This window comes from Metschnikowia bicuspidata (genome assembly GCF_001664035.1).
Source record: "Metschnikowia bicuspidata var. bicuspidata NRRL YB-4993 chromosome Unknown METBIscaffold_2, whole genome shotgun sequence".
NCBI classification, from domain to species: domain Eukaryota; kingdom Fungi; phylum Ascomycota; class Pichiomycetes; order Serinales; family Metschnikowiaceae; genus Metschnikowia; species Metschnikowia bicuspidata.
The window spans coordinates 2,275,140-2,302,938 of NW_017387732.1; the positions used below are offsets into that span (position 1 = coordinate 2,275,140).

Here is a 27,799-nt window from a genome sequence, read left to right on the forward strand (position 1 = left end):
GGCATCATCGGTGGCGTGGTTGGCAGCACCTTGGTGCTAACACTTGCAGCTTTCTTGTACTACAGGTTGGTGTGGCGGAAAAAGCACAAGGGACTCTTTGTCAAATCCGATGGATATGAAGATAAGGACGGAGCGAGCCTGCAGAGCGGCGGCAGGGATGAGGCTTACTCGGTCCTGGGCGAGAAAACAGAGCCGGCGGTGTCTCAAGTGAGGCGGCTGGGCTCTCTGGTGTTAAGAAACAAAAACAGCCGTTTGTCGTCTTATGAGTCTTTCATGCGGCCCCCAGGCTATTCGAAGCGAAGCGGCGCCGGGGCCAGAAGTCAAACCGCGTCGCGCGGTGGATCCGGCGTCGCTGCCGGCTCATACTTGAGCGGCGAAGACGCGTCCAAACGTGCTTCGGTAGCGACGACAATCTCCACTTCCAATGCATCGAACATCTTGCCTATTGCTTACATTCCAGGAGTCACAATCCGCCCGACGAAGAACAACACGCGCTCGATTTTCCTGAACGACACTGACTCAGTACTCTCCGATTTCACCGGTATCGACAACGCGCTGATCATTCAAGAGCGGGGGGACTCAGCAGCGAAAAAACCCATGACTGCCGTGAAAGCTCAGCCGAAACTCGTCAACGTGGCGCGTATAGACGAGGACATTATGGAGGAAGATGAGACCGACTTTGATTCTGTGAAGACTGAACACAAGGTGGAGACCTTATCCTGGAGCAAGGCTGCGGACAGCGACCTGGAATCCGTCGCAGACACGGGCGTAGTGGGCGTGGATTCAGATGTTGACTCTGATGTGGACTCCGACATTGGCGAAATCAAGCGTGCTACGTCTACGCGACAGAATCCACAAAACACCAACATTTTCGACGACCCAAAGGATCGAGATACTAAGGAGTTTCCTGACAGCTTCGGTGGGGCGGCTCACCGTGACAGTGGGCATGAAAGTGGTGAAGACGATGAGGACGATTCGAAGTCATTTGTGTTGGACATCACAAGAGAGGCATGAATCTAACTCGGTCGGCTCATTCAATGGGAAATGGAAGCTGCAGCTCGGTTTGCAGAAGGTTGGTCTGTTTTGGAAATCTAGACAGCTGGCGCAAGGTAGGTCTGCGTTGTATGTGACAAAGTCGCAAGGACTCGTATTGGTGTACGCATGGTTGGATTTAGACCAATGTGCTACCAGCCACGCCGTTGCTGTAATTTTTTTGAGCTCAATATCGATGGATATGTTCACACCTTTGTTTTTTTCAGAAAGAATATGATGACACATGTTTTTCGAAGCACGTTTTACTTTCGCTACTTCCTTGGCCTAAAACTTGTGGGTCTTTGACATATCCAAACGCTTTTCGACAAATTTTCTCTTGTAGATGCAAGCCTAATTCAAACATCCGTCGGCTTCCATTCCAAGTTCGACTAAATTGGCAATGTTCAATTGAAACAGGTGGATTCTGCATCATAACTTGTTTTCTGTAGCTTCCCGCAGGCAGGCTACAGATTTATTGACCGTTGAGATACTTTGAGGCCTTCCTCAAGTATATCGCGTAACACAAGCATAACCATTTCCACTTGTTCTGTCTGCCATCTTTTTTCTCACGTCTGCGATTTCCTCATTGTCGTCCTTGCTTTCTTCTTTTGGCAATGACGACCAGTGCCAGCTCTGTTTTATGAAAGACTTTGGCTCTCTCAAAAAATGATACTATGTGGATCGGATGTACTTCAAGCTTTGCTGAGGACTCCCCTGGATATGTGACAGACATGTGATGTTGCAACGCGTAATCAGACGATTTGGTTCTATCCTGTTAAAGACAGTTGCAGCAGTTTTCAGTCCCTGATTTGAAACGGATTCAGCTAGCTTTTGGCTTGTCCAAAGCATCTTTTTTGCAATCCTCTCTTGCTTTGCAGCAATTTTCTTACAGTTGCAACCATGCAAGCAAATATATATAGCCTTCAATCGATGTTCCAATTCTGCAGGCAGAATCTGGGATGATTTGAAGAGCTCGCCGATTCCCAGGTGATGAAAAACCGATGGGAATCAGTGATTCGGCACCAGACACCAGCAAAGGCACCCGTCCACTGCGTATCGTTGCCTTTTCTTTTGAAATCCCAGACCGCCTCTGTGCTCTGCATCTTTCTAATGAGACCACTAGAACTTTTTCGGGCGAAAGATTGAGACTGGACAAGACTGGCCGCAATAAAACAGAGCTTTTGTGGGCCGAGTGTACGATTTTTAAAATAAGCCGGGCCTGGGCGTATATGTGGCAGGCTTGGCCCCCTTGTAGTTCCGGGCCTTGTCGAAATCCTCGTACTAACCCAAATCTGCATGGGAACCGTGGGCCGGCAATAAGGGCTGCGAGACAATTCGAGAAGGTACTACGGAGGAAGGCCACGAGGCAGGAAATATGTGGAGATCGGGAGCAGGGCGTGTGCAAAGTTTCAATGTAGCGTGGGAAGATGTACCCAATTGAGCCACCGTACGTGCCAGGCGATAAGTAGATTGAATGTTGGAATTACATCTCCAGCAAGGTTCGAGCATCCCAGATAAAAATGCATAGCAAATAAGGGCCGTTTCGTGGCTCAGTTCAGTAGTGTCAGGATTGCCAGTACGATCAGTGTTGAGAATGGTCAGGTCGGTGATGGTATCGTCAGGATTGGCAGTATTGCCAGGAATTTTCGTATCGTCAGCATTGTCGGTATGGTCAGTATTGTCGGTATGGTCAGTATTGTCAGTATTGCCAGTAATGTTAGGTCAGTATTATCATTATTGTGAGTATTAGTATTGTAAGCATCAGTATTGTCAGTATTGTCAGTATCGTCAGTATCGTCAGTATCGTCAGTATCGTCAGTTTTGCCCGTACTGTCAATATTATGATATTGTCAGTAATGTCAGTGTTGTAGGCACTGTCGGTATTAAGAGTATAGGGGTATTGTCCGTATTTCCAGTACCATCACCCTAGTCAGTAATGTCAGTATTGCCAGTACTGTCACTCTGGTCAGTCATGCCAGGATTGCCAGTACTGTCACTCTGGTCAGTCATGCCAGGATTGCCAGTACTGTCACTCTGGTCAGTCATGCCAGGATTGCCAGGACTGTCAGTAATACCGTGCTTTTCATTACAGTCAGTAATATCAGTACTGTCAGTGTGAGTTTCGTCGGGACTGCCAGTATCGCCAGTATCGTCGGTATCGCCAGTTCCGGCAGAATTCTCCATCTCGTCAATTCCACCGCCAAACTCCTCACTCGACACAACGGCCCAACAAACCCCGCAATAAAGCACTGGAGTCACTGGGGTTCCAGAACATTCGTTGCGCTCTGTTTTCCCCGTGATCTTATTCAATATAGTTTGCTGTGACGTAATTTTGCACCCACCGTGAGCAAGCGAAACAGGCTGCCGGAACCGGCAGCAAGCTCAGCTCAGCCGCGCGCCGCATAACGATCTGGACAACAGTAAGAAAACTATGCCCATCGCCAGCACCGAGTGTTCTTTACAGTCACAGTATTTTTTCAAGCACGGTATTTTTTTATTGCAGCTATTTATCCAGCCACAGCTCTTTTTCAAACTCTCTTTCTTCCCGTCATGGCTCCTCTTTTCGTGCGGTGGCTTTAGTCAGCAGGCCTCCAATTGTGGGGCCTGGCCCTATGCAATTTCGGACTTCTCGGAGTGCGCGGATGGCTCGGAAACTAGCGGATGATGATGTCAGACGTGGGGCCAGAGAAAAAGAAAAGGCGCCGCGATCCCAGGCCCAGGCTAGAGACAAAATAAAAAGAATCGAGACAAGGGCGGGCGAGATGGGGCCGCGAGAAAACGGCAGGTGGACTCCCTAAACATTGTGGGTTAGGAACGCGGCGTGGCAGACCGCTGGCAGATCAGCAGGCAGAAGCACCGGGGACTTCTTGCCCGCTAGCGGGCCGCCCCCGGAAGTCGCGAGCACGGCGCGTCACGTGACGGCGCGGGTCAGGCGGCGCGCCGCGCACAATGCTGCCGGCACCCCCGGTGCGTGCTCCCCTTTCGCTCCCCCGGTGCCCTCGGATCTCGCCGCCCAACGCCGGAGCAAGTGCCCCAACCCCTGCCCCAAATCCCACCATATAAAACCCGCGCGCTTCGCACCCTCTACCCGCCATTCTTTTCTGCTTCTTTTCTACCAATTCGCACCCTCCCCTCAACATGTCCGATATCGATCAATTGGCTATTTCCACCATCCGCTTGTTGGCCGTCGACGCCGTGGCCAGCGCCAACTCCGGCCACCCGGGCGCCCCTTTGGGCCTTGCGCCTGCCGCCCACGCAGTATGGAAGGAAATGAAGTTCAACCCTAAAAACCCCGACTGGGTCAACAGAGACCGCTTTGTGTTGTCCAACGGCCACGCCTGTGCGTTGCTCTACGCCATGTTGCATCTCTACGGCTTCGACATGTCGCTCGACGACTTGAAGCACTTCAGACAATTGAACCTGAAGACCCCGGGCCACCCTGAGAAGTTCGAGATTCCCGGCGCCGAGGTCACCACCGGGCCCTTGGGCCAGGGTATCTCCAACGCCGTGGGCTTGGCCATTGCGCAGAAGCAGTTTGGTGCCACCTTCAACAAGCCCGACCACACGATCTCCGACCTGTACACCTACGCGTTCTTGGGAGACGGCTGCTTGATGGAGGGTATCTCCTCCGAGGCCTCCTCGTTGGCCGGCCACTTGCAGTTGAACAACTTGATTGCGTTCTGGGACGACAACAAGATCACCATCGACGGCTCCACGGACTGCGCGTTCACCGAGGACGTGTTGAAGCGTTACGAGGCCTACGGCTGGGACACGCTCACCATCGAGAAGGGCGACACCGACTTGGAGGGCGTCGCCGCGGCCATCAAGACCGCCAAGGCCTCGTCCAAGCCCACCTTGGTCCGCTTGACCACCGTCATCGGCTTCGGCTCCTTGCAGGAGGGCACCCACAGCGTCCATGGCGCGCCTTTGAAGGCCGACGACATCAAGCAGTTGAAGGAGAAGTTCGGCTTCGACCCCTCCAAGTCCTTTGTCGTGCCCCAGGAGGTCTACGACTACTACTCGTCGCTCGCCAAGAAGAACCAGGAGATCGAGCAGCAGTGGAACAAGACCGTGGAGTCCTACCAGACCGCCTACCCTGAGGAGGGTGCCGTCTTGGCCAGAAGACTCGAGGGCAAGTTGCCCGAGAACTGGGCCGACGCCTTGCCTTCCTACACCAAGGACGACAAGCCTTTGGCCACCAGAAAGTTGTCCGAGATGGCCTTGTCCAAGATCTTGCCCGTGTTGCCCGAGCTTTTGGGTGGCTCTGCCGACTTGACCGGCTCCAACTTGACCAGAGCCCCAGACATGGTTGACTTCCAGCACCCATCCACCGGCTTGGGCGACTACACCGGCCGTTACATCAGATACGGTGTCAGAGAGCACGGCATGGGTGCCATCATGAACGGTATCCAGGGCTTCGGCGCCGGGTTCAAGAACTACGGAGGCACTTTCTTGAACTTCGTCTCCTACGCGGCCGGTGCCGTGAGATTGTCTGCGTTGTCCCACTTGCCTGTCATCTGGGTCGCCACGCACGACTCCATTGGCTTGGGTGAGGATGGCCCTACTCACCAGCCTATCGAGACCTTGGCCCACTTCAGAGCCACGCCCAACATGTCTGTCTGGAGACCAGCTGACGGTAACGAGGTTTCGGCCGCCTACAAGTCCGCCATCGAGTCCGTCTACACGCCTCACATCTTGGCTTTGACCAGACAAAACTTGCCTCACTTGGAAGGCTCTTCTATCGAGAAGGCCTCCAAGGGTGGCTACACCGTCTACTCCTCCGCCGAGAAGCCCAACGTGATCATTGTGTCTTCTGGTTCCGAGGTGTCTCTTTCCATCGAAGCTGCCAAGAAGTTGGCTAGCGAGGGAATCAAGACCAACGTTGTGTCGTTGCCAGACTTCCACACTTTCGACAAGCAGACCCAGGACTACAGATTGTCTGTCTTGCCAGACGGTGTGCCAATCATGTCCGTTGAGGTGATGTCCTCTTTCGGCTGGTCCAAGTACTCGCACGAGCAATTCGGCTTGAACAGATTCGGTGCTTCCGGTAAGGCTGAGGATCTTTACAAATTCTTCGACTTCACTCCTGAGGGCGTTGCCGACAGAGCTGCCAAGACGGTGCAGTTCTACAAGGGTAAGGAGGTCATCTCCCCATTGAACAGAGCTTTCTAAATAGACGTTAGATCGCTACCCATCAATAGATGTTGAACAAGGACCGGGGCTTACAGCTGGTGGCGCTGTCAACGCTGTATGTGGCTTCTCAAGTGTAATGATTTTTAATTTATAGAGATTTTACGTTTCCCCTGGAAAGATCGGCTATGTATTATATGATGCACTCTGCTTTCCTCTCATGAGGCTCGGCGTGGCTCAGCGCATTTGTCTGCTCATTGCAACAACCATTTGGGGTTCAAGCATTGATTCAAATCAAAATAACTATGGATGGAAAATGGGACTGTGGTTACTCTGCGAAGGTCTGCCGGCTGTGGATCAACAAAATACGCGGCAAATTTCAAAAGTCAATATAATCAAAACATTAGCAGCCAGCCGCAACCATTAGCAGGCTCAAAATACATTTTCATCATCCCGGTGAGAAATTTAGTTCTTCTTGGCGTTATTTAACCACTGACCTTCTTTACTGAAAGATCAGGCAAATAACTTTTGAAGATGCTCTCCATCAACGACGAGACAGTATGAATTATCAGCGATTTATGGACATGCATTTGACTCTTTCCTCAAAAGTATATCATCCTCAGTTCATCTCTTTCCAGAGCTTCTTTGATGTCTCTCTGGGAAAGTGTTTCAAAAACTCCAATAACTCGAGAATCGCATTCATAGGGTCCAGAAGTTGACATTTCCAAGAGTCAATCATTGACCCCCCAAGCATTCCGGTAACACCATTGCACTACAGTTCTTACTCGCAGGTAAGACGATTCGGACATCAATAGAATTGAAAGTAGAAATATATTCACACTACCGTTAGGGATTGTTTTTTTTTTTTTTGCTCGCAGCCAGCTCTGTAGCCCGACCAGGATTTTGCAGCCAGTTTACTTCGACGTGTCAACCACGTAACGGCCCAAGATCTTGCCCTGCACCATCAACTCGTACACACTTGGCAACTCAGACAAGCCAACAATCTTGATAGGACACTTGATCAAACCCCTGGTGAAAAAGTCAATGGCCTCGGCCGAGTCTGCTCTATTGCCGACGTAGGAGCCCTTGATGCTGACAGACTTCACGACAGACTCGAAAACAGGCGCCACGACCTTGGCCCCGGCAGGCAAGCCCACCAAAATCACAGTACCCGTGGCCCGCACGTACTCGACAGATTGCTGCATGGCCTTCTCAGACACAGACACGTTGATCACACCGTGGGGCCCGCCGTTGGTGATTTCCTGCACGTCCTTGACCACGTCCAGCGACTTGAAGAAGTCCACGAACGCCTCGGCGCCTAAAGACTTGGCAAAGTCGCCCTTGTCGTCTCCGCCGTCAATGGCCAAGACTCTGTAGCCCATGGCCTTGGCGTACTGGACAGCCAAGGAGCCCAATCCACCGCCGGCACCGGAGATAGCCACCCACTGGCCCGCGTTCAAGTTGGCTGTCTTCAACGCCTTGTAGACGGTGATTCCTGCACACAAGATCGGCGACACCTGGGCCAAGTCCGTCCCCTTGGGGATTTTGGCCGCGTGGATGGCGTCTGCGGTGGCATACTGCTGGAAGGAGCCGTCGTGGGTGTACCCCGACAAATCGGCTTGGGCACAGTTGGACTCGTTGGTGGTTTGGCAGAACTCACACGAGTTGCACAGCGAGTTCAACCACTTGATTCCGGCATAGTCGCCGATTTCCCAGCCCTTGACGTTCTCACCTTTGGCCACAACCACACCTGCACCTTCGTGGCCGCCGACTAATGGCAACTTGGTGGCCAATGGCCAGTCGCCCTTCCATGCGTGCAAATCAGTGTGGCACACACCCGAGTACTTGACGTTGATCAAAAGCTCGTTGGCTTTTGGTTTAGGCACGTCGATGTCTTTGTAGAGCAAAGGCCCGCCGTTGGTCTCGAAAATGACGGCCTTCTGGGTGGTTGGAATTGACATGGTTGGGGTTCTAGAGTCTTTTGATATCGTTCTGCTGTCTTGACTAAAATGGGTCAGAGACTGTTTTGAAGTGTTGTTTTGGGTGAACTGTCTTTGGCTCTTGCTGGGAAATTCAGGACCTGGGGGGAAACTCCCTCATTATATAGACTGGAGAGCCCGGCCAAATGTGGGGCGCATTGCATGGCGCGTCTGGAGTTAGGAACACAGAGAGGGGGGGTGCGCTGTGTGCAGGTCCGACGTGGGTCTGCTTCGGCCCTAAGTGCGGATCCATTGTTGGAATTGAGGAGATTCTTAGGGCCGGACAATTGGGGCGTGGGTCTAGAGAAGAGAAAAAATCAACTCAGCTCAACTCAACTCAAACACAACTCAGACACAACTCAAACACAACCCAAACACAACTCAACTCATCCAGCTCAAACACAACTCAACTCATCCAGCTCAAACACAACTCAACTCATCCAGCTCAATACGGCGGAATCCGAGACTGTTGCCATACCAAGACAGTGTGTTTGGCCATTCCCTTCATTTTGGTGCCAAAGTCATCTGTATTATACACTCCGGCACCGCTGTTCCACAACCGGAAGGAATTGGCACCAAAAATCGTCATATCGGCCTTTGGCACTGGGGACTCGTTGTGGGGCCGATGCTCCAAATTCCGCTTGGAGCGTCGCTTATGTCCGAGCTACTATGGCGCTCTCCACTGGAGTATGTAAAGACGCCAAAGTCCGCGCGCACCGTCGACGCTTCTGTCACTTGCACTTTTTTTTCTTCTTTTCGTCAATACCCCTTTTCGACATCTCTCCCGCCGGGGAAATCGGGCTGTTTTGCTGCACTCGGCGTATAAGCGTTTGGCGTTGTCGTAAGGTGTGGGGCTGCGCTTAACTCCGAGCCTCGCACGGAGTATCCGGTGCGAGTATGGAATCTCGCGATGCTTCCGGGGCCAGCACGGCTCTGTATGCAGGTGTATATATAGAGACCGTTCCATATAGCCAAAGAGTTGGTTTCTTGTGACAATGCCAGATTCCCGTGGAGCTCGGGCGGGCTCAGGAATTGAGAGCTTTTTTCGTCCCCAGCGTGAATCTCGAAAGCTGTGCATGGGTCCTAAACACCGCGCTGGGGCTGAGCGCCTTTGAAGAATACCTTAATTTTTAGCTCCTATTTTTTCCCACTCGACTTCTCATGTCACGTGGATCCGACAATGGGCAAGTATCGTCTGCTCCCTACTCACAAACCAACGCATAACTAATTTTACGAGAATTAGACCTTCGGGCTTTGGCGTCAAAAGAACAAACCACACCCATTCGCCTGCAATTTGCGGGGTCCCCCGGGCTGCTGCAAGCAGCACCATACATGTAGTGTCGTGGCGTGCGAACTAGTCATTCCAGTATTCTTCATTTCATTAGATGGGTCGCCTGGTGCACTGCGAGTGCTTCCAGTGCCCAGCTCCGGTTTCTACATGCTTCAGTTTCTGACCCTCTATACGTTTAGTTTTATGATCCTATCATCGTCCAATCTTCTCAGAACCCATGATAGCGGGGCTCCCAGCGGTCGTTCTGAATGAATTCCACTAAAGTACTGGAGCCTGTCTGTAGCAATGGATGCCCGCTCACCACAGCGAGAAACTTCTCCAAGCCCTGGCGCCGGCTCTCGATATTCAAATCATTGAACTTATTCAGACTGAGCAATATCTTTCCCGGAAGTGGCGGGATGATCACACGCGTCAGCTCCTGCTCCAAGATTTTTTTCAAAGTCACGAAATCACTGTATCTCCGGCGCACTCTGCTTTGGCGTTTCTTGAACGCCGGGATATTCGTGCGGCACACAATCTCGTAGTCCGTATACTGCTCACGGCCAAGATGTGTTTGTGGGTTGCAGACCTAGGCATGTTAGTAGAATCCAGAAGAACAGGAGACCTGAAATCGCCTCTCTATTGTGGGGTTTGTAGTCCGTACCTCGATCTCCAAGAAATTCTCCGGTTCGCCGTAGATGTCGTTGAAGGACTGTTTTTTATGCGAGTTACTGAGCACTTCGCTGACTGGCCTGAAAGAATCAGACATGGTTTGTTTGGGGTGTGCTTTCTGAGAGGGATTGGCCATCCTACTGATAAGATACTGGTGCTGGTCGTGTTCACTTGTGTGCAGGCCGCGTGGTGTCTGGCTGACACCGTCCTCTTCGAAATTGAAACTAGAGCCGGTGCAACCAAACATTTGAGAGAGATATTAGGGGGGACTTTTTGCGTCATAAAGACTCCCCGATATAGGGGAAGTTTGGTGCAGGTCTTTGGTTTTTCCGTTTTTTATTGGTGGTTTTTACATCCATCATTTAATACAGCAGCTCCATAATCTGTGTAAAATATAAAGAGCTTGCCCCAAAATTTATTTGCAATTTAGCATGCAATGATTTGGGGAGCAAAGCTTGATGATGTTAATCATGAAGCAATGAGGTCAATCATTAGCTCAGAACCTGAAGGGTCTCTCGTCATACTTTACGGACCCTCACGTGACCTGCACTTTCATTGGGGATCACCAGCATTTTGACTTCGTGCGTATTTCGAACTCGTGATGGTCAAAACGACGCTGAAAAAGGCTGAGCTAAAGTACAGGGCACCTTTGTGAAGTTAGAATCAATGACACATATATCTATGGAGATTTGCAGCTCTATTCCATGTGTTCGCTATCTCACAAGAAAAATGAATACATCACTTATCATGAGATAGAGACAGTACAAGGAACAGCCCTGCTATCTTAAACAAACATCTAAGAAGCTCCACATAATGTCTTATTAATAATCTATAGGGGAGTAGAACGATAGCTATTCCCTGAAAGTACTTGCGTAACCAAGAATGATCATTGAGGATGACCTCACCATCCTTATGAATCATGTTCACTTTAGTAATCTGTCCGATGTGCCGAAGTTAGTTACGTATTTTTGATTATGCTTTTGGATAAGCAACTCACAAAGCTAAGTCGGGTTCGCGAGAAAAAAGTACCTCGAAGACACGGTTTGGCAGCCTCAATGCTAATTAGTGTATTTCTACTTTCAATATTGTATGCGCTTCGATACCATACTTCTTCGAAAGACCTGTAACTCAAGAGCAGCTAGACAAAAAATTAGACTAAGCAAAAACCAGTTTCAGTACCCAACAAAAAAGCACGAAGTACACATTACACTCGATTCTTTCTTCGAGTTGGGTATAAAGGGCGACAAGTCTATCTGTGATAACATGGGAAGTAGAAGAACAAAACTTGAAATGTTTTGTCTCCAATGACATAATGTTTTATTCCCTTGAATTGCATATTATTTTATGATATTTCCTCTGATTATGCTACAGAAAGGTACAAGAGGAAAACTATGAGAGATGGAAACACCGTCAGGAGACCAGAAGCCTTCAGTGCCCAAATCGTCCAAAGAATAAGACTATCCCAAGTGGCCTATACTTAAAAGTCATGTAAGATTTAATTCTCTTTCATAATTTGTACCGCTGTTGGTCGTAATTTGTTTCCATTGATCACAATTTCTCAAAGGCTTCAAATTTAAACAGCTTTACAGAGCCTATATGTGGAACAATTCGATCGAAATGTCTTTAGAAATTGTACTTTTTCTTGGTAAGCTTATCTGATTAAGGAACAAAAATATAAAATATCACCTGAAAACCATCCAAACCGCTCATAGAAGTCATTTTGTTTCGGTAAATGTTTTGATCAAAGGAAAAACACTCGAATTCTCTTATATAAACTTTCGAATGCCCCGAAAATATGAACTTCGGTACAGCTTCTTTATAGAATATCTTCCTGTCAACCACGGGGCGCTATGAACTTGAACATGCAGCTCTAGATTTTGTATATTCACATTCGATAGAAGGCGAGGCGAGTTTTCATTGGATTATCTTGGGTGAGTTGATTTCTGCTCTGTTATACTCCAGATTTCAAAAAGGTAGGGATGTATCTATTTTTGTCCAATTAATCTGAATTTAGGAACAAAAGTTTTTTTTTGTTCTTTTTCTCTGTAGACTTGTCTGATTAGAGGAGCAAAACTATACACATAATACATATGCATATAAACCCTTTGAACAGCTCCCAAAAACGTACCAAATGTCGAAACTCGGCCCGCCTCCTTCCGTTAGTCACGGCCTGGACGGTCCTTTTAGCCGCATCTAGGCCACTCAATTGAAGTAAGAAGATTACAGCATAACCAAGCAACCCCCGATAATGCCCCAGCGCTTCGTTCGCTTATGTCTCGCGGGCCAATAGAGCAAACGGTGGAAACAATTTTTGAAAGCCTTGTATAAGGCAAGAAATTGAAGAAATACGATCTATCGTGCATTCGTCACTTCAATTACGGATCATATGTCCCCCGCAGGCCCCTACCATGCAAAGCATTGGATTTTCAATGTTATCTTTGCCGCAAAAACGGAAAGGCCACAGACGCTTTCCTATCCATCTCTGAAACACCTGTGAAACATCCAAATACTGGGGGCAAGAGGTAAAATTTGCCAAGCCCACGAGCTTGAACGCAATGTTGGCTCCTGCCGACAACTCTTTGAAGAACTTAACAGAATTAAATTGGTTCGTCACCACGATTTCCAAGGTACACAGTCGAAGACGTGGAGATTCACAGGAATAAAGCTCCTTAGGTTCTCTCCAAACATCTGAGTTGAAGCGTTTACTACAGGAGACTTATCTTAGGAATCGATGACGTAGTTACCAATAAGTAGAAATTTCGTATCATCTTTGTATATCTGGCTCCACAAATGATTTCATGCTTCTGGAATGTACATCCCCGAAGGGATTTGATGACTGAATTCCCTTGAAGATATTCGCCATTTTTCTCTTTCGCCTGTTGACCTCCAAAAGGACAGCCTGAGTTTGAAGTGGCTCGTGAAGAGTTTTGGAATTCTTGATTGATTACCCATTGGCTGCCGACTTTTTAGTGCACATACTTTTCTTGAACTGTATCAAGATTCCCGTTATTGACGGAATTCACGGAAATAGAATGCTTTTCAAAATATGACTCAAGACTTTCGCTTTGATAATGATTGTCAATATTGAGTTTTTGAAAATAAGGATATCAACTTGAAAAAATGGACCAGAGTTGGTGATTTAGACATACCCCGAAACTTAGCTGAACTGGGAATTAGAACCTATTCAAAGACTGAAATAAAAGCCGAGCTATAATCTGAGATCACTGGTGGTGAGGTCCAGTCAATGACAATGTTTCCCTAAAGCAACCTGTGTCTCATGAAAAGAATCACTTAAGGGGGCGGTTTTGTTTCCGGCCAAGAACCAAAATTTTGTCGGAAGTAATGAGAGGTGATGATTCAAATCAAAATACAAAAAACAATTTCCAAACTCTGATGTGGGAGGTTTTTCATTGAAGAACCATCCAGAAATCTAGAGAAACCCAAATAGACATTTGGGTGGAGCTACATGACTCGAAGCCAGAAAATACTATTATTTGCGAGAGTCATGGGTGTCATTCAAATGAGAAAATCCGTAGGAAGCAGAGAAAGCTCATGAACTAAAGGAATTATGCCATCAAGAGAAATAAGAGGGTTTGGTGAATAAGTACAAAACAGCTATGGTGCAGAAGCTTGGTAACCCGGTTCGGAGATCCCCCTGAGAATTTCACAAATTCTTAAGCGGGAACTGCTAATGTCTTCGCTCCACATGCATACCAAGTATGCAGTATACGATATGGGGTTTCAGATGAACGAGGAGAATTAGGGTTCCCCATTTTGCAGTGATTGGACAGTTTATCTTTTTGGCCCGTCGATGACTGGGGCCAGGATGCATATGGGCGGCCCACTTATATACAGAAATACGAATATACAGGACCCGGAGAAGGGAAAAAGAAGATTCCCCCATCAGATCAGGACTCGAATAACCTGACTTCGATTTAAAAGACAGTTGATGCACCAACTTGACCCTGTGTGTAAAAGATGGCTGGGGAGGATATCTACTGTATCAGAAAATCGGTAGCTATCGCTTTTGATCATTGAAAAAGAAGGTGCCCGAGGGCAAAACACTTGGCCAATAAGCTTCGCAGAATTGAGTTGCCAAGTGAATTCTGGCATGTGAGGGATCGAGTCGTGCAGATGGTGAACAGATCATGCAGATAATGCCCGCCGCTAAAACAATGCAAATGACTCTGGCCACACGCACATTCAATTTGCTATAACTGAAGCCCGGCATCGCAAGTTGTTCTCAACAAAATAGATGTGTAAGAAGTTTTAAATGTCTGTGCCAACATTGCAATTATGGTGCAACACTTGAGCCTGTGAAGTTTTGCGGCCACGTGCCAAATATTTCTGTGCGACGCCCTCGCATACGAGCCGGCACGGCGCGTGAGAAATTGCATGGACAATGCAAAGGCGGTTCGTTTCCGGAAACTAATGTAGGCAGATGAGATAGATATACAGAGGGTGATGTTTTCTCCAGACGCACGCTGCCGGTTTTCTTGCCCTCGTCGAGCCGGAGAATTTTGTCCCAGTCATACCACTCTTTTTTCCTGGTATCCTCTAGTTTGAAATGGTTGATCTCTTTAACGTGCAGATTTTCTTCGTGGTGCTTCGTGAGGCATTGGAGGCCGTCATCGTTGTCTCGGTGCTCTTGGCCTTTTTGAAACAAGGCCTTGGTGGTGCCACCGAAGACCCTGTGGTCTATAAGCGCTTGCGAAAACAGGTGTGGCTAGGGGCCGGCGTGGGGTTGATTGTTTGCTTGTGTATTGGCAGTGCTTTTATTGCTGTTTTCTACACGCTTAAGGATGACGTTTGGGCCCAGTCGGAGGACTTGTGGGAGGCCATTTTCTGTCTCATTGCTGCGATCATGATCACGTTCATGGGTCTTGCCATGCTTCGTATTAACAAGATGAAGGAGAAGTGGAGAGTCAAGTTGGCCCAGGCTTTGATCAAAAAGCCCGAGGGGTCCAAGAAGCGCTTCAGTTTGGGCCACTACACCAAGAAATATGCCATGTTCGTGTTGCCCTTCATCACTGTTTTGAGAGAGGGCCTTGAGGCCGTCGTGTTTGTGGGCGGAGTCGGTTTGACGTCGCCTGCCTCCTCGTTCCCAATTCCCGTGATCTGCGGCCTCTTGGCGGGTCTTCTTGTCGGTGTCATCATGTACTATACCGGAGCAAACTTCTCCTTGCAAATCTTCTTGATTGTGTCCACGTGCATCTTGTACTTGATTGCAGCCGGGCTTTTCTCCAGATCTGTCTGGTTCTTCGAGGCTTACATGTTCAACCAGGCCACCGGCGGCGATGCGGCCGAGGGCGGATCTGGGCCAGGCACATACAACATCAAGAAGTCTGTGTGGCACGTCAACTGCTGCAACCCATTGATCGACAATGGATGGGACATTTTCAACGCCTTGTTGGGCTGGCAAAACTCCGCCACTTATGGCTCGGTGATCTCGTACAACGTCTACTGGATCTTCATCATCGTCACGGTCTTTTTGATGGGCTTTGAGGAGAAGTACGGGCACTTGCCATTCCTCAAGAACGTGAAGATGAGATCTTTGAACCCTATGTACTACATCAAGGGCAAGAAGGAGAAGGAGTTGTCACAGGCCGAGCGCGATGCGTTATTTGAGAACTTGAAGGCGCAAAGAATAGGCCAACACGAAGATGTTTCTCTTGAGTCGCTTATCAGCGAATCTCAGGAAGCTCCTGCTGAAGAAGCCAGAGCCGACGAAACCAGAGCTCATTGAGAGATGTGTTCTTTTTAAGCCGTGCTACCATGGACGCCGTTGACCTTCTGCTGACGTTTGAAATCACACACACACACACACAACACAAACATTCGAAAGCAAGGCTGATTTGGTTCTTTGGTAGCCAGAGATGATGTTCATCAATTTATGGGGAATTTTTATATTCGGTATTTTTGGGGGGCCATAAATAACCAAGGGCCAGTTTTTATTTAATTGACAGTACTGTTCTTACTAATTAGGGAAAGTAGGCCAAGTATGTTCGGTGTCAAATGCACCTCGTGGGCTCTAGTCAAACCCACCTGGATCTGCGATCGAATGTGGCGCCACATCTTTGTTACATGATTTGCAACTTTTTTTTGTCCTTTGCAGATGGAGTAATTTAGCTTCTCGATATGTCAACATCCTGTATTCTGATGCTTTGGCTCCTCTTTCCAATGTCCATCTTATTGTTATTAAGCTATCACATTGCGGCACCGCATGAAGCTATGTATCAGCTAAGTATGCTGAGTTTTTCTACAGAGACTGTATTTTTTTTTTTTTTTGAGATGAATAGACGTACTAGGATCTAGCTGAAATCTGTGAATTCCAGACCCAGAAATTCTGGACACTATGAATACAGGAAGAGACAGAGTGAGGCACCGAGATCCATTCTCATCTATCGTGACTAGTGAGTGCGTTTAAATATTGTTTTGCAGAAAGAACCCCCAATCCCACTCTAGATATTCAGAACAGACTGGAAAAAACGGTAAATATTCACTGTAGCACCGTGAGAAACATTATCATGCACCTGAATAGAGAAAGCTCCAAAAATGTATTGCGGATAATAGTGAGTCCATGGGGTTTCCACTTGTTGGACAAGATGCATCAGACCGAGTAAAACGACAGATTATTCGTCACATTACAAAAAGGAGGCATGTGACACTTTGAATTACGGTAATTTCTCAAGTTCATGACTAAGAGATCACAAAACAGCAAAACTATGGTCAATGTAGACAGTCCAGAGAGTATATCCATCAACCCATCAAAAGCACGAAAAGAGATGACATAATACCTACTTATTGCATGCTAGAATAAGGCAAACCAATGCGCTTTGGAGAGGAATTTCTCCACCATCCAATGTTTGATGTTTACCGAATGCAACTCGATCACCCTTCGCTGCCTTGGTGTTCAACACATGAGAGGAACTAAATGGTAGACTCACATTAGTTCAGTATTAAGAATGTGGTCGCCATTCTATTTTACTGAGAAAACTCAGATTGTGAATCTTGAATGGTCACTAACAATGAGACTAAGCTTACTTGTAGACAAGTTGAAGAGCAAGCTTGCGACTTTATCCAAAAAGCCGATTGGAGGTTGTGTATAATGAACTTGACAAGATAGCACACGGAAGTGTTTTTACCTAATATGACAAACCTACGAAAAGCAAAGGAGTTGTAGCACGACACTTCGACAATACTTTGAGCCTAAAACATGTTTATAGATAAGAGTAGCGTGAATAGAAATGGGAGAAATCTCCTGATTACGCACAGCCAATCAGCTCAACTTTAAAATAAAAATAAGGTTTATCAGCAACGAAAGGATGAAATACCCTGTATCTGAAATAACCTGTTTCTGTGCACTCGGCCTCTTACTCCAAACATCTAGCAGCACTGACCTCACAGCACATAGTTTATGGACTATGCCACCTCCAAGATATTAGCTACAAACTAGTCAAGCGTAATTCGTTCATTAGTTAAGTATACGGAATAAATACATCATAGTGAGAGTGAAAGCCCCATTAGAGGTAAGCCATGTTGATGTCGGGGGCATTTGCCATTTTGTTGGACACGGCAATCACCGCATGGGGCCAGCCCAAGAAAAACCCAAGTCCAGCACCCCAGCCAATAATAGTGGGTACGTGACGATTTCTCATCAACATCATGTATGTGGTTCTAGGCAAAGCAGCAGGCATTGTTTGTGTTGTGGTGTGGTTTGAAAAGGTAGATGGTATTATCTAAAAGAATGTTTTAATGTGTAATGAAATGTACTGCAACGATGCAAGGGAATCGGCTCTTATATATCCAAGAGCATATCTCCGGGGGCCGCAAAACAGGCCACTATTCGTATTTGCAACTAGTATCACTTTTCGCAATTGGTGGTTCGATATGCATGAGAAGCCGGTAGTGAGGGGGTGCGTGTGTCACCTTGTGTCATGTTGAACATAAACACTGAAAATACCACAATTTTTGAGCGCAGCATTAAGTCGTTGACATGATCCACAGTAGTTCCAGCCAATAATTCTGAGCAATAATTGATTTTGCCCAAGATGTCTTTTGGCCTTTAATGTGGCCTATTAGATGTGTCCAATATTGGGCGGAACGCACCTCACCTGCAGAAACATCACACCACTCCCAGAATAGAAATCACACCACTCTACCTTTATTCTGAGATAGAGACGAGGAAGCTCGTAAATCACGTGAGCTTCGGCGTATATTCATCACGTTACCAAAGTGTTCAGCCACGCGGATATGAGTCAGGCAAGATAAGAAATCATGTTCCAGGTTTTTACTACCCACGTTGGAGTCAATATTCCCTCGTGAGCGATGAAGCGATTTGGATTTCAGCTGCGATCAACACAGGACAGACATTGCCAGCTTAGGTGCTGCTTACTACAATCATGTATATATGATCAAAAAGCTCAATCAAAAAATATAACCCAATTCTACCTAATTTATTTTTGTCGCTGCGGGGCAGCGACCCCTCCCCAAAGCTCTCCTAGGCTTCCTTTTTCGACATCATCACCTCTTGCAAGTCAAAGGTATCGCCATTGACCTCGGTGTCCTTTATCACCGCGACTCTCATCGTCGCCAACAAGTTGTGTGCGGCATTGGAGTGCGCGTAGACATGCCCGTTGAAAGCCTTCGTTGCGTCCTTGCCCAAAGAAGCCCTCACCAAAGCCTGGCCACCTGGGTGCTCTTTAATGAAGTTCTTGACGTTGTGCACGATACCGGATATGATCATGAGACCCTCTTTCTTGGCAATCTCATTGAAGTAGGCTCTGTCCCAAACAGGCAAAGACTGCACGGAAGCTCCCCAGTTCAACTTCTCCTTCATTCTATTCAACTTCTTCTGCTGCTGCTGGAACAAGCCCTGCTCAATGGCGTTTTGGGAGAAATTCTTTAAGTTCCAGGCCAATCCAAGCTTGGACAAGGCCCAAATACACACCTTGGTTGGGTCGTATTGGTACCACTTCAATGCGTTTCTGTAGTCTGAAGGGAACTCGTGGTGAAAGTTGTGGTAACCCTCACCGAAAGTGACCAAAGCAGTCAACACGTGATCTCTCGGCGTTCTACGGTCATCGAAAGGCTGCACACCGATCCAGTGAGCCAAGGAGTTGACACAGAAGGTGGCCTGTTGGATGACGAGGTACTTGATGATACCAGCGTACATGAAACCTCCAACCCAATCGCCCCAAAAGACACCGGCAATGACGCCAGGGAAAATGACACCCGCGAGAAGCATGAGAGACAAGTAGTGGCGGTGCTGGAACACGACGATAGGGTCAGAGGTCAAGTCCGAGATATCGGCCCTGGCTCTGTTCTTGGGGTTGGCCTTGGTCAACATCCAGCCCATGTGAGAGTACCAGAAGCCTTGTCTGGCGTCATAAGGGTCTCTATTCGTGTCCGTGTATCTGTGGTGTACTCTGTGCGAGTGTCCCCACCATTTGATGGAGCCTTGCACAGCACCAGCACCAAAAAAGGCAAAGAAAGCCCGCACGGTCCAGTGGGCGTCGTACGACTTGTGCGCGAAAAGACGGTGGTAGCCGGCAGTAATGGAAAGCCCGGAGAACACGTACATGATAAAAGCAAGCACCACAGTTTTCCACTGAGGCGCGTGATTGATACCGTAAAGCAATCCCATCGCGGGGATCGCCATCACCAAAATGACGTTAAGCCAGTTGATGTGTTCATGCCAGTTGCTGAGCGTCCATGGCTGGTCGGAAATGTGCATCTGCTTGGAGAATTTCAAGCGTTCCCGCTCATCTTTCTCATAGAAGGACTCGGAGTCCTGCGTGATCTGCTCAGCAGTGACATCCACGAGCGACTTTGTGCCCATCAAACGGCCACCCACGCCGGCGGCTACGATTCTGGGGTTTTTCTTGTGAGCGCCGGCGGCAAGCCTGTTGAGCTCGAGCACATCGACGGAATCCAAGTTATCGGCGGTCGACATTTTGCAGGAGTTCAGGAACAAAAGCAAAACCACTAGTGATAATCGTGATAGTGCAGCTAGTTGGTGAGTGAACAAGCAAAACTTTGATTACACGCAAGCAAAATTGATCCCAGGCAGGCGCTGCGTTTTTATTTAAAGGGTAGGCGCAAAGAGTCAAAAGATCGCGGGATGTGTGCAGGCAGCGCAAAAGTTGGGTTCGCACGAACCAAAAAAAAGCAGGCCGACTTCCGAGGGTGTGTGCACCGGTGGCACCATCAGACCCTCCGTGTGGATTGGCCTCGCAAGCGAATAGTAAATGTATGCGGCAAGGCGAATTGCGTTTTTGGGTGTGGTTTTGTGCTCTTCTGAAAGAAAGAAAAGAAGGACCAGGCAATTGAGCAAATCAGGGGGTGCATGATTCAATTTTAGGGGGTGCATGATTGGGCGAGCTGGCGCTCTAGGGCAGGCCCGGAATTGTCTCTCGAATGTATGCATGCCCCGGAGTTCCAATTGGCACTATCACGTATCGCACGCATTTCTTTTTGCTGTCTCGTGAGGTCACGTTTCTTTTTCCTTATTTCCGTTTCGGGCATATTAGAGAATGCAAGTGGCATCACGCCAGGCACACAAATTGTTGGGCCGGCGGAAGGGGCGGCGATTTAGGTGCAGGTTCAAAGAATAGGCCAAAGGGTCTTCGATACGTGGCGCTGGGGCGGATCGAAGGGACCCAAGGATAATCCACCTCACCTTTGGCGGCAAATGGCGCACAACATACGTTGCCCCAAAGACAGCATTTCACTTGGTGATTGTAAGGATTGACAATCCTGGCTGTAGCTGGCTGTAAAAGAATTAACCATGCTGCAAAGTAATTGGACATTCTGGCTGTAAAAAATTTGGCCATTCTGGATGTAAAACATTGGCCACCTTGGCGTTAAAAAACCGAAGTGGTGGTTCACAAAAACTCATCATCTTGGAATGAAGAAATGCGCCTAAACTCTTGAACAATAGATAAGACCTGTGCCGTCCTTCGTTTTTTCGCCTCTTCTTAAATGTGGTCTATGCTTTTGATAAGAACCTAGCTGCATTCGGTTAGCTTTGGAGCGTGTGCTTCTGTTTTTTTGGAGGTTTGAATTGACTCCGAGAAAGTCTAAAATGGGAACTCGGCTGATCCTGAAATGACGAAAAAAAAAGTTTTGGGAAATCGAACAGAAGATAAGCGTGAACAATTACCGCCCAAATGAGGAATCCCTCAATCATGCTTGGAACACCCGAATTTGAAACATGCGCGCTGTCAATATTAAAGCGATTTTTTAGTTGCAAGTACTTCAATGGCGGCAGCTCTCTACATGCTTGAATTTCATATACGAGTCTCCAGACAACGACAGTGAAAAACAACTATGGTATCATGACAGTCGAAGTGCACTGGTCTTGATATCTGGAGAGGCACGAACAGAGAACTTGATACCCTAGTATGAGATAATCCATTCAGACAGAGTCTGCGTGAAGGGAACAGCTCCTTACATTTCTTCCTGCTGACTCAAACCTAATAAAGAATCCATCAGAAGCTCTGAAATGAAGTTGCGTGTTTCAGGTTTTGAGCTGCACGTGCCTCTCATACCAGATCAGATTACATCTTAAAATGACAAGACCATTTGAAGCCACGGCTGTGTTGTTTTCGTTTAACTAGAACCTGAGACAACAGGGATGTCGATCGCGCTAGGGATACATGCTGAAAGATACAGGCGGAGAAAAAGAGCTCATATTAATTCGTCGGGACTTTTTGGTTCAGCTCAAGTTCAAGTAAGGGCATTAATACTCCGGCCAGTTATAATGCTTTGTTCTCCAGAAAGTTTGCTTTCGCCTCGATTTGTCTGAAACCACCTTTTTAGGTGACGCTACTCGACTGGAGCCTCGAATACCTGGACGCCCTCACGATATTATGAAGCAAATGGACAGCCACTTTGACAAGACTAGGCTTTCCGTGGTGAAAACGCACGGCAGTCCATATCACACGTCCAACCAAAATCAGATTGTTCGCGAGATGCATAAACCTTCCCTTCAATGACAAGAATTCTCTCCACCAGTCTTAAATATGTATGTGCGAGGAAAGGCCCAGAATCCCACGCTGTTTACTGTACTCGCTCGTTCTTTTTCGTCAGTTGAGCAATTGATATGGGCTGATTATATTCATAGGATCTAAGGTCTTGCACATGTGCTGAAGTTCAGCAGTTTCCTGGCCAAAAAAGAACCAGACCTATCGGAAGCTATCGGAGCTGAAGCTAAAGCTCATGTGCGGTTGCGCATATTCAATTGACCGCTGGGCCAACAAGCAAACCATAGCAAAATTTAAGAAGTATACGAGAGAATGCTAGACTGTTTTGGCAATGAAAACCTAGATTTTAAAAAAAATTAGAAGTTGGGCTTTAATGAACGAGTTGGCAGACCTAGCAACGAAACGAATTACTTGTATTGCTCAACTTCCGACTAGCACACACAAAGAGCAAAACGAAGGACCAGCAAGACAGGTATCGCATGAAAAAATTTGCAGCACTAGCGAAACCAGCAAAATAATGGCAAGCAACAAGAAATAGCACATTCCGCAATGCAATTGCCGACAGAACAGCGCCCCCAACTAGCGGCAAATCATGCGCTCAAAGTACCAATAAAGTTGGGGTAGTCGTGCGCTGCCCACCTGTTATCAGCTGATTCTGGCTGCGAACGGTATGTGCACGTCCGACGATTGGTTCTTGGTTTCATCACTTGTGCGTGAAAATTCTCTATGGTCCAAAACTTCGCTGATCAACCTCAGAGCGGATACGAGCTACTCTGACAGGTAAGCGCATCCAAGGCCTTGACTCTGTCTAGGCCAGATGCCAATGAGACACCGGAACTGCACACATATGACACGGAACTGCATACTAGCACGTCCAGCCTCCGCTCGCACCGCGCACCGCAATGGTTGGAAAAGGAGGCGGCTTTCCCAGCCAAAAGGCGTGCGCATTCCTCTCAATCCCGGAGCCCTGCTGAAAAGTGAACTTACCAGGGCGTACTTTCTCAACCGCTAGACTCACCCCAAAACACGACTGTCTTTGGGATTTCAGTGTGTAAGCACATCAGAATCGAAAAGAACGCAAAGCTCTCCGCGCCCTTTGCGTGAATAATCACCGTTGCCGCTGACCATTCTGCACGCAGCGACCCATTCTGGCCGCCAGGTTTGCCCCCACATTTGAGATATTTTTTTCTTCCCGAGAATACTGAACCACAACGCCAACAATTGGAGCATTTCCTTCAGAGAAAACAAAAGCACGCTTCCACGATCCTGGCAATTGACTCTTCCATAATCTCAGATTTTTTTTGTTGTGTTTTGCTGTGAACCCCTTGGCGCCCGTCCAACTGCACTTTTTGTGATTCCCACGGTTCAAGAGTCTCTTACAAAGCCAAAGAAGCCCGCAACGAAACAGGAATAAAACCAAAAGCAGGGAAAAGCTACTACGCCATGTCCCATAACTCGTCGTTTCTGAGATCTCCGCAATCGCCGGTGATCAGCAGCCAGCTGCTCAACCCACACAAAGGCCCCCAAGCTCGCAAACTGTCCATTGTAGAGATGTTGTCCTCGCCACCGCCTTTACCCACCGAGCCCATTAACCCGCTGGACGACTTCAGCTTATCGCGTAATACTTCCATATCGTCGAGATCGTCGTCTTTGGCATACCAGTCCGCTCCTAGGTTGGATTGGAGCGAGATACCCTTGGTGGATTTGACCGAGCTGAACAAGCTTATCTCAATCAACTCCTCCTACTCTGTACAGCAAGCGTTTGAGACGTTGCTGACAAACAACTTAACGTCGTTGCCCGTGTCGTTATCGAAGAACTCGTTTGACTTGGCCAACTGCCTTTCATTCGACTACTCGGACTTGAACACGTATCTCTTGCTTGTCATGAACAAGATCAGCTTAAACGATTTGAGCCCCTCCGGTATCACCGACGATGTCACGGGAAGACAGTTGTCCCTTCAGGAAAAGCAGGAGAGGTTGCTCGCATTCATCGCCAAGGCGAAGAAGGGCGAGGAGGTGCCTGTTGACTTGATAGTTAAGTTGCACCCCAAGAACCCTTTCATCAAGTTCAAGGAGTCGCAAACGCTTTTCAAGGCCGTGGAAGCCTTTGGAAACGGCGTACACCGTGTGGCGATCCTCAACGCTGAAAACAAAATCACGGGTATTCTTTCCCAAAGACGGACGCTCCGTTTCTTGTGGGACAATGCGCGCAGGTTCCCTTCTCTCGAGTTTCTTTTGAACTCATCTCTTCAGGACTTGAAGGTCGGCTCTACCTCGCCTCTTACGATCCACGGTGACCAACCTTTGATTGAGGCATTGGAGACAATGTTTCACCTGAGAGTCTCCTCCTTGGCCGTGATTGATCGGAACAAGTGTTTGATTGGCAACATATCGATTGTCGATGTCAAGAATGTGTCCTCGACGAAAAATTCCCACTTCTTGTTCAAGCCGGTAATGAACTTCATCTCGTACAACTTGTCGAAGAAGGGAATTGAGTGTGGCCAGGACCAGTTCCCCATTTTCCATGTTAGCAAGCAGTCTTCCTTGGGCAGAGTCATTGCCAAGCTTGTTGCCACACAGTCACATAGATTGTGGATTGTGGAATCCAGGTCGTCATCAGCTCATCCTTCTTCACAATCAGGGTCTACCTCGTCCGCGGCATCCACGCACTCCTCGGGACCTGCCTCGACCATCGAGAATGTGCTTTCTGACACCACCACGATTCAACAAGAATCGGGACGTCCAGGAACACTCATTGGTGTGGTGTCCCTAACTGACATTCTTGGCTTGTTTGCACAGCACAAGTCTGGTGTTCGCATTGACCCTCTAACTGCGCGAAACAGTAGAAGAAGATCATCTACATCGACTACAAGATCATCTATCGATAGCGTGCTGCTTAATGCGGCCGGTGCAAACACATCATCTGCTCCAACTACGCCACAAAGCGCCCACATCCAGCCTAATCAGGACTTATTCCGAAACTCCTATAGATCAAATTGAGACTTAACTGGCACCCAAACCAAATCCATTCCATTTCAAACAAGAAATCAGATCCCAAACCCCGGCAAAGCCGCACCCGCGCAAGGCCCTCACATAAGTCAAATAAACAGTTAGAATATACAGGCTCTGGAGTGCTGAGGCAATGTCATGTAATTTCAAATGGGCTGCGCTGCGGGCGCGCACGTGACTTAGGGTGCGCGCCCTCGAGCTGCTCGGCACACGTGACCAATGCCAGACAGAGTAGCGCAAGTCAAGTAGCGCTTAGCTGGCTGTTAACCACATGTCTAGTCTCAGTGATCCCACCACAAATCCGGGAAAGGGCGCTCCTTTTTGGCTCAATTGCTATTTAATTCCTTCAATTGGTTCATGATTTATCTGAATGCCATATTTCCTTTCTAATTATGGCACCTTTTGCCATCTCCAACATTCAAGTTTACAGCCATGGATACAGGGTTACCCGGCACGGAGTGTCTCACTTTCACCCGTTTGCTTCTCTCCGCTTCTTCTGAAGGCGTGCCACGTGACCAATTTTCCTGAATGCGCGCGCGCCTTATAAGAACTCCTGTGCGCCTTCGAAAATTTTTTTCTTCCCCCAACTAACTTTTATCAAATAATCAAAAATGGGTAAAGAGAAGTCTCACGTCAACGTCGTTGTCATTGGACACGTCGATTCCGGTAAGTCTACCACCACTGGTCACTTGATCTACAAGTGTGGTGGTATTGACAAGAGAACTATCGAGAAGTTCGAGAAGGAGGCCGCTGAGTTGGGTAAGGGTTCTTTCAAGTACGCTTGGGTCTTGGACAAGTTGAAGGCCGAGAGAGAGAGAGGTATCACCATTGACATTGCTTTGTGGAAGTTCGAGACTCCAAAGTACCACGTCACTGTCATTGACGCCCCAGGTCACAGAGATTTCATCAAGAACATGATCACTGGTACTTCCCAGGCTGACTGTGCTATCTTGATTATCGCCGGTGGTGTCGGTGAGTTCGAGGCTGGTATCTCCAAGGACGGTCAGACCAGAGAGCACGCTTTGTTGGCTTACACCTTGGGTGTCAGACAATTGATTGTTGCTGTCAACAAGATGGACTCCGTCAAGTGGGACAAGAACAGATTCGAGGAGATCATCAAGGAGACCTCTAACTTCGTCAAGAAGGTCGGTTACAACCCTAAGACTGTGCCATTCGTCCCAATTTCTGGTTGGAACGGTGACAACATGATTGAGGCCTCTACCAACTGTCCTTGGTACAAGGGATGGGAGAAGGAGACCAAGGCCGGTAAGTCCACCGGTAAGACCTTGTTGGAGGCCATTGACGCCATTGAGCCACCTTCGAGACCAACCGACAAGGCCTTGAGATTGCCATTGCAAGATGTCTACAAGATCGGTGGTATCGGAACGGTGCCAGTCGGCAGAGTCGAGACCGGTGTCATCAAGGCCGGTATGGTCGTCACCTTCGCCCCAGCTGGTGTCACCACTGAGGTCAAGTCCGTCGAGATGCACCACGAGCAATTGGTCGAGGGTCTCCCAGGTGACAACGTTGGTTTCAACGTCAAGAACGTCTCCGTCAAGGAGATCAGAAGAGGTAACGTCTGTGGTGACTCCAAGCAGGACCCACCAAAGGGTGCCGCTTCTTTCACCGCTCAGGTCATTGTCTTGAACCACCCAGGTCAAATCTCCTCCGGTTACTCCCCAGTCTTGGACTGTCACACTGCCCACATTGCTTGCAAGTTCGACACCTTGTTGGAGAAGATCGACAGAAGAACTGGTAAGTCCTTGGAGTCCGAGCCTAAGTTCGTCAAGTCCGGTGACGCCGCTATTGTCAAGATGGTCCCAACCAAGCCAATGTGTGTTGAGGCTTTCACTGACTACCCACCTTTGGGTAGATTCGCTGTCAGAGACATGAGACAAACTGTCGCCGTCGGTGTCATCAAGGCTGTCGAGAAGTCCGACAAGGCCGGTAAGGTTACCAAGGCTGCCCAAAAGGCTGCCAAGAAGTAAGCTGACTCGTGATTAAGTATTTAAATATCGTAATCCTCAAGCCTGTATCAAACTAAGAGCTGTAGACTGCTGCATGGTGGTGTGGCGTGGTTTTAGCGTGCTGTGTTTGTTGTCCTGAGACTTTTGATCCTTGGGGACGGGACTCGAGTACAGAACATTCGGAGTACCCGGGATCTTGTTGAGTTCTGATATGGCGAAATTCCAGGTCACTGTTCTGAATCTGATTTTGAGAAACGAGGCTCTGGGTTTACTCAAAGCAGGCAATAAACCCGGAAATGGAGCAAGCATCTAAATCACCATATTGATGAACTCCATGTAAATGTCGGCAGAATATCTGACTTCACTGGTGTGTACAAATTTATCCAGTTGTCATGGGGTCTCAGAAATGATACCCTCTTGGCAGTTTTCAGGAAACTGTGCTATGTAATAATTTAAATTGGAGATCCGGGGTCAGAAAAGCAGTCATGGATAGCCGGTGGAGCTTTCATTGACTGAGGGAAGTGATGACTTATCAGACAGATTTGTTGGCTGCACCTGGATTTGGACGTTCATGGGATGAACAGTGTTCGAGGACTGGCAGGACGCATTGGCTCCAATGTCGATAGTTTGCAGATATTCCCGAAGAGCCTAGCTAAAAAAGCATCTGCTACAAGTATACCTACTTTACTTTTTTCGGGCTATATACTGCTTTGCAAGAGTTGAATTTGCTTGTTATGGAGACACCCACTACAT

The 27,799-nt window shown here is 48.0% G+C and overlaps 10 protein-coding genes across 10 annotated transcripts; 5 read left to right on the forward strand and 5 right to left on the reverse strand.

Annotated features, from left to right (window-relative positions):
• Positions 1 to 2,538: 2,538 nt before the first annotated feature.
• Positions 2,539 to 2,896, forward strand: METBIDRAFT_155453 (uncharacterized protein). Its single transcript, XM_018854607.1, has 2 exons — positions 2,539 to 2,790; positions 2,843 to 2,896. Exon 1 carries the CDS (start codon positions 2,627 to 2,629, stop codon positions 2,780 to 2,782), a length of 156 nt encoding a protein of 51 aa, XP_018713041.1. The 5' UTR covers positions 2,539 to 2,626; the 3' UTR covers positions 2,783 to 2,790; positions 2,843 to 2,896.
• Positions 2,645 to 3,436, reverse strand: METBIDRAFT_229405 (uncharacterized protein; the record flags this gene model as incomplete). Its single annotated transcript, XM_018855225.1, is given in 2 exon segments — positions 2,645 to 3,351; positions 3,371 to 3,436. The coding sequence occupies 2 exon segments, from the start codon at positions 3,434 to 3,436 to the stop codon at positions 2,959 to 2,961; spliced, it is 459 nt and encodes a 152-aa protein (XP_018713042.1). The 3' UTR covers positions 2,645 to 2,958.
• Positions 3,437 to 3,554: 118 nt separating this feature from the next.
• Positions 3,555 to 4,104, reverse strand: METBIDRAFT_31432 (uncharacterized protein). The gene has a single exon (XM_018855850.1). It carries the CDS (start codon positions 4,089 to 4,091, stop codon positions 3,873 to 3,875), a length of 219 nt encoding a protein of 72 aa, XP_018713043.1. The 5' UTR covers positions 4,092 to 4,104; the 3' UTR covers positions 3,555 to 3,872.
• Positions 3,935 to 6,293, forward strand: TKL1 (transketolase). Its single transcript, XM_018854608.1, has one exon. The coding sequence runs from the start codon at positions 4,171 to 4,173 to the stop codon at positions 6,202 to 6,204; it is 2,034 nt and encodes a 677-aa protein (XP_018713044.1). The 5' UTR covers positions 3,935 to 4,170; the 3' UTR covers positions 6,205 to 6,293.
• Positions 6,294 to 7,076: 783 nt separating this feature from the next.
• ADH2 (alcohol dehydrogenase) lies at positions 7,077 to 8,123 on the reverse strand (the record flags this gene model as incomplete). Its single annotated transcript, XM_018853968.1, has 1 exon — positions 7,077 to 8,123. The coding sequence occupies one exon, from the start codon at positions 8,121 to 8,123 to the stop codon at positions 7,077 to 7,079; it is 1,047 nt and encodes a 348-aa protein (XP_018713045.1).
• Positions 8,124 to 9,640: 1,517 nt separating this feature from the next.
• Positions 9,641 to 10,180, reverse strand: METBIDRAFT_39203 (uncharacterized protein; the record flags this gene model as incomplete). Its single annotated transcript, XM_018857111.1, has 2 exons — positions 9,641 to 10,000; positions 10,076 to 10,180. 2 exons carry the CDS (start codon positions 10,178 to 10,180, stop codon positions 9,641 to 9,643), a joined length of 465 nt encoding a protein of 154 aa, XP_018713046.1.
• Positions 10,181 to 14,650: 4,470 nt separating this feature from the next.
• METBIDRAFT_77918 (FTR1 family protein) lies at positions 14,651 to 15,829 on the forward strand (the record flags this gene model as incomplete). The annotated part of the gene is made up of 1 exon (XM_018858790.1): positions 14,651 to 15,829. One exon carries the CDS (start codon positions 14,651 to 14,653, stop codon positions 15,827 to 15,829), a length of 1,179 nt encoding a protein of 392 aa, XP_018713047.1.
• Positions 15,830 to 18,583: 2,754 nt separating this feature from the next.
• On the reverse strand, positions 18,584 to 20,038 carry OLE1 (stearoyl-CoA 9-desaturase; the record flags this gene model as incomplete). Its single annotated transcript, XM_018857291.1, has 1 exon — positions 18,584 to 20,038. One exon carries the CDS (start codon positions 20,036 to 20,038, stop codon positions 18,584 to 18,586), a length of 1,455 nt encoding a protein of 484 aa, XP_018713048.1.
• A 3,475-nt stretch (positions 20,039 to 23,513) lies between these two features.
• Positions 23,514 to 25,070, forward strand: SDS24 (Sds24p; the record flags this gene model as incomplete). The annotated part of the gene is made up of 1 exon (XM_018857288.1): positions 23,514 to 25,070. One exon carries the CDS (start codon positions 23,514 to 23,516, stop codon positions 25,068 to 25,070), a length of 1,557 nt encoding a protein of 518 aa, XP_018713049.1.
• A 620-nt stretch (positions 25,071 to 25,690) lies between these two features.
• On the forward strand, positions 25,691 to 27,067 carry TEF2 (translation elongation factor EF-1 alpha; the record flags this gene model as incomplete). Its single annotated transcript, XM_018857216.1, has 1 exon — positions 25,691 to 27,067. One exon carries the CDS (start codon positions 25,691 to 25,693, stop codon positions 27,065 to 27,067), a length of 1,377 nt encoding a protein of 458 aa, XP_018713050.1.
• Positions 27,068 to 27,799: the final 732 nt, after the last annotated feature.